Source organism: Mandrillus leucophaeus, unplaced genomic scaffold (genome assembly GCF_000951045.1).
Source record: "Mandrillus leucophaeus isolate KB7577 unplaced genomic scaffold, Mleu.le_1.0 Scaffold325, whole genome shotgun sequence".
In the NCBI taxonomy this organism is placed as follows: Eukaryota; Metazoa; Chordata; class Mammalia; order Primates; family Cercopithecidae; genus Mandrillus; species Mandrillus leucophaeus.
In genome coordinates this window covers 1,258,075-1,259,244 of record NW_012103421.1, presented here as the reverse complement: position 1 = coordinate 1,259,244, position 1,170 = coordinate 1,258,075, and the positions used below count along the sequence as shown (strand labels likewise).

Genomic DNA, 1,170 nt, shown 5'->3' with positions numbered 1-1,170 from the left:
GTCCCCTGTAGAACATTCCACCACAGCCCCATGATCCCCTCTAGAACATTCCACAGTAGCCTCACAGGTCCCCTGTAGAACATTCCACCACAGCCTCATGATCCCCTTGCTCCTCAGAGCATGTGGCCGCCAGCCCCAGGAGCCCAGCGTCTTCAGACGCTCCCAGGGTGGACCCGCACATTGTCTCCGCTCCGAAGCAGATGCTATTGGTCCAAGAAGATACTCGGGTAGTCTTCGGTGGCTGCAGGACAATGATGCTGCGCCTGGGCCCCTCTCCCACCACCTGCCTGCCCACAGAGGTGAAGACGCCCCTGCTGTCAGCCCTCACGGGATCCCTGAGGGGAGGGTCCGAGCTGTGAGGAGGGGAGTGAGTGAAGGCCCAGCCAGAGAGCCAGCCTCCATTGGGAACAGACGCAAGGGTAGGGGTAGCTCACCAAATCCCTCCATGGGAACAGGCCGGGCGCAAGCACAAAGGAAGCCACGCTGGAGGCAGCAGCCCAGGGCTGACTTGCAGACACCGGCGGTCCACGCCCTGGAGGGCTCCACCCAGACACAAGCTGCAACGGTTTTCTATGCTGTGTAAGCAGCAGCACAGACGTAAGGACTGCAAGCAGTGACCATTTATGATCTCTCAGCTCTCCAGGGCAGAAGTCCGGGTGCGCTCAGCGGGTGCCCTGTGAGGGGTCTCTCGGGCTGACGTCAGGCCTTGGTGGGCTGCACTCTCATCTGGAGGCTCCAGGGAAGCGCCTGCCTCCAGGACCATTCAGGCTGTTGACAAGTCAGCTCCTCATGGCTGTAGGACTGAGGTTCCCACGTCCTTGTCCCTGCTCCCGCAGCCCCTCCACCTTCAAACCAGCAATGGTGCATTCAGCAAATTGTAGTCAAATATACATCACATAAAATTTACCATTTTAACCATTTTTAAGTGTACGGTTTGTGGCATTACATACATTCACATCGTTGTGCAACCATCACCACCATCTATCTCCAGAACTTTCCATCTTCTCAAGATGAACCTCTGTCCCCAGTAAACACCAGCTCCCATTCTCTGCCCTGGTCCCTGGCACCCACCATCCACTTTTTGTCTCGATGGTTCAGCTGCTCCAGGGACCTCATTTGTGTGGGGTCACACAGGATTTGTCCTTTTGTGTCTGGCTTATTTCACTTACT

General features: G+C 56.6%; 1 protein-coding gene across 3 annotated transcripts in view; it reads left to right on the top strand.

Annotated features, from left to right (window-relative positions):
- Positions 1 to 970, top strand: part of TSPAN32 (tetraspanin 32) — a 23,982-nt gene extending 23,012 nt beyond the window's left edge. For 2 of the 3 annotated variants that reach the window (XM_011988212.1, XM_011988213.1), the window contains 2 exons: positions 118 to 299; positions 636 to 915. In XM_011988212.1, coding sequence (XP_011843602.1) covers positions 118 to 299; positions 636 to 697 — 244 coding nt within the window. In that variant the 3' untranslated portion in view covers positions 698 to 915. Of the gene's footprint in view, positions 1 to 117 lie in introns of all 3 variants that reach the window. The other variant, XM_011988211.1, reaches the window with a different exon arrangement.
- The last annotated feature ends 200 nt before the right edge of the window (positions 971 to 1,170 follow it).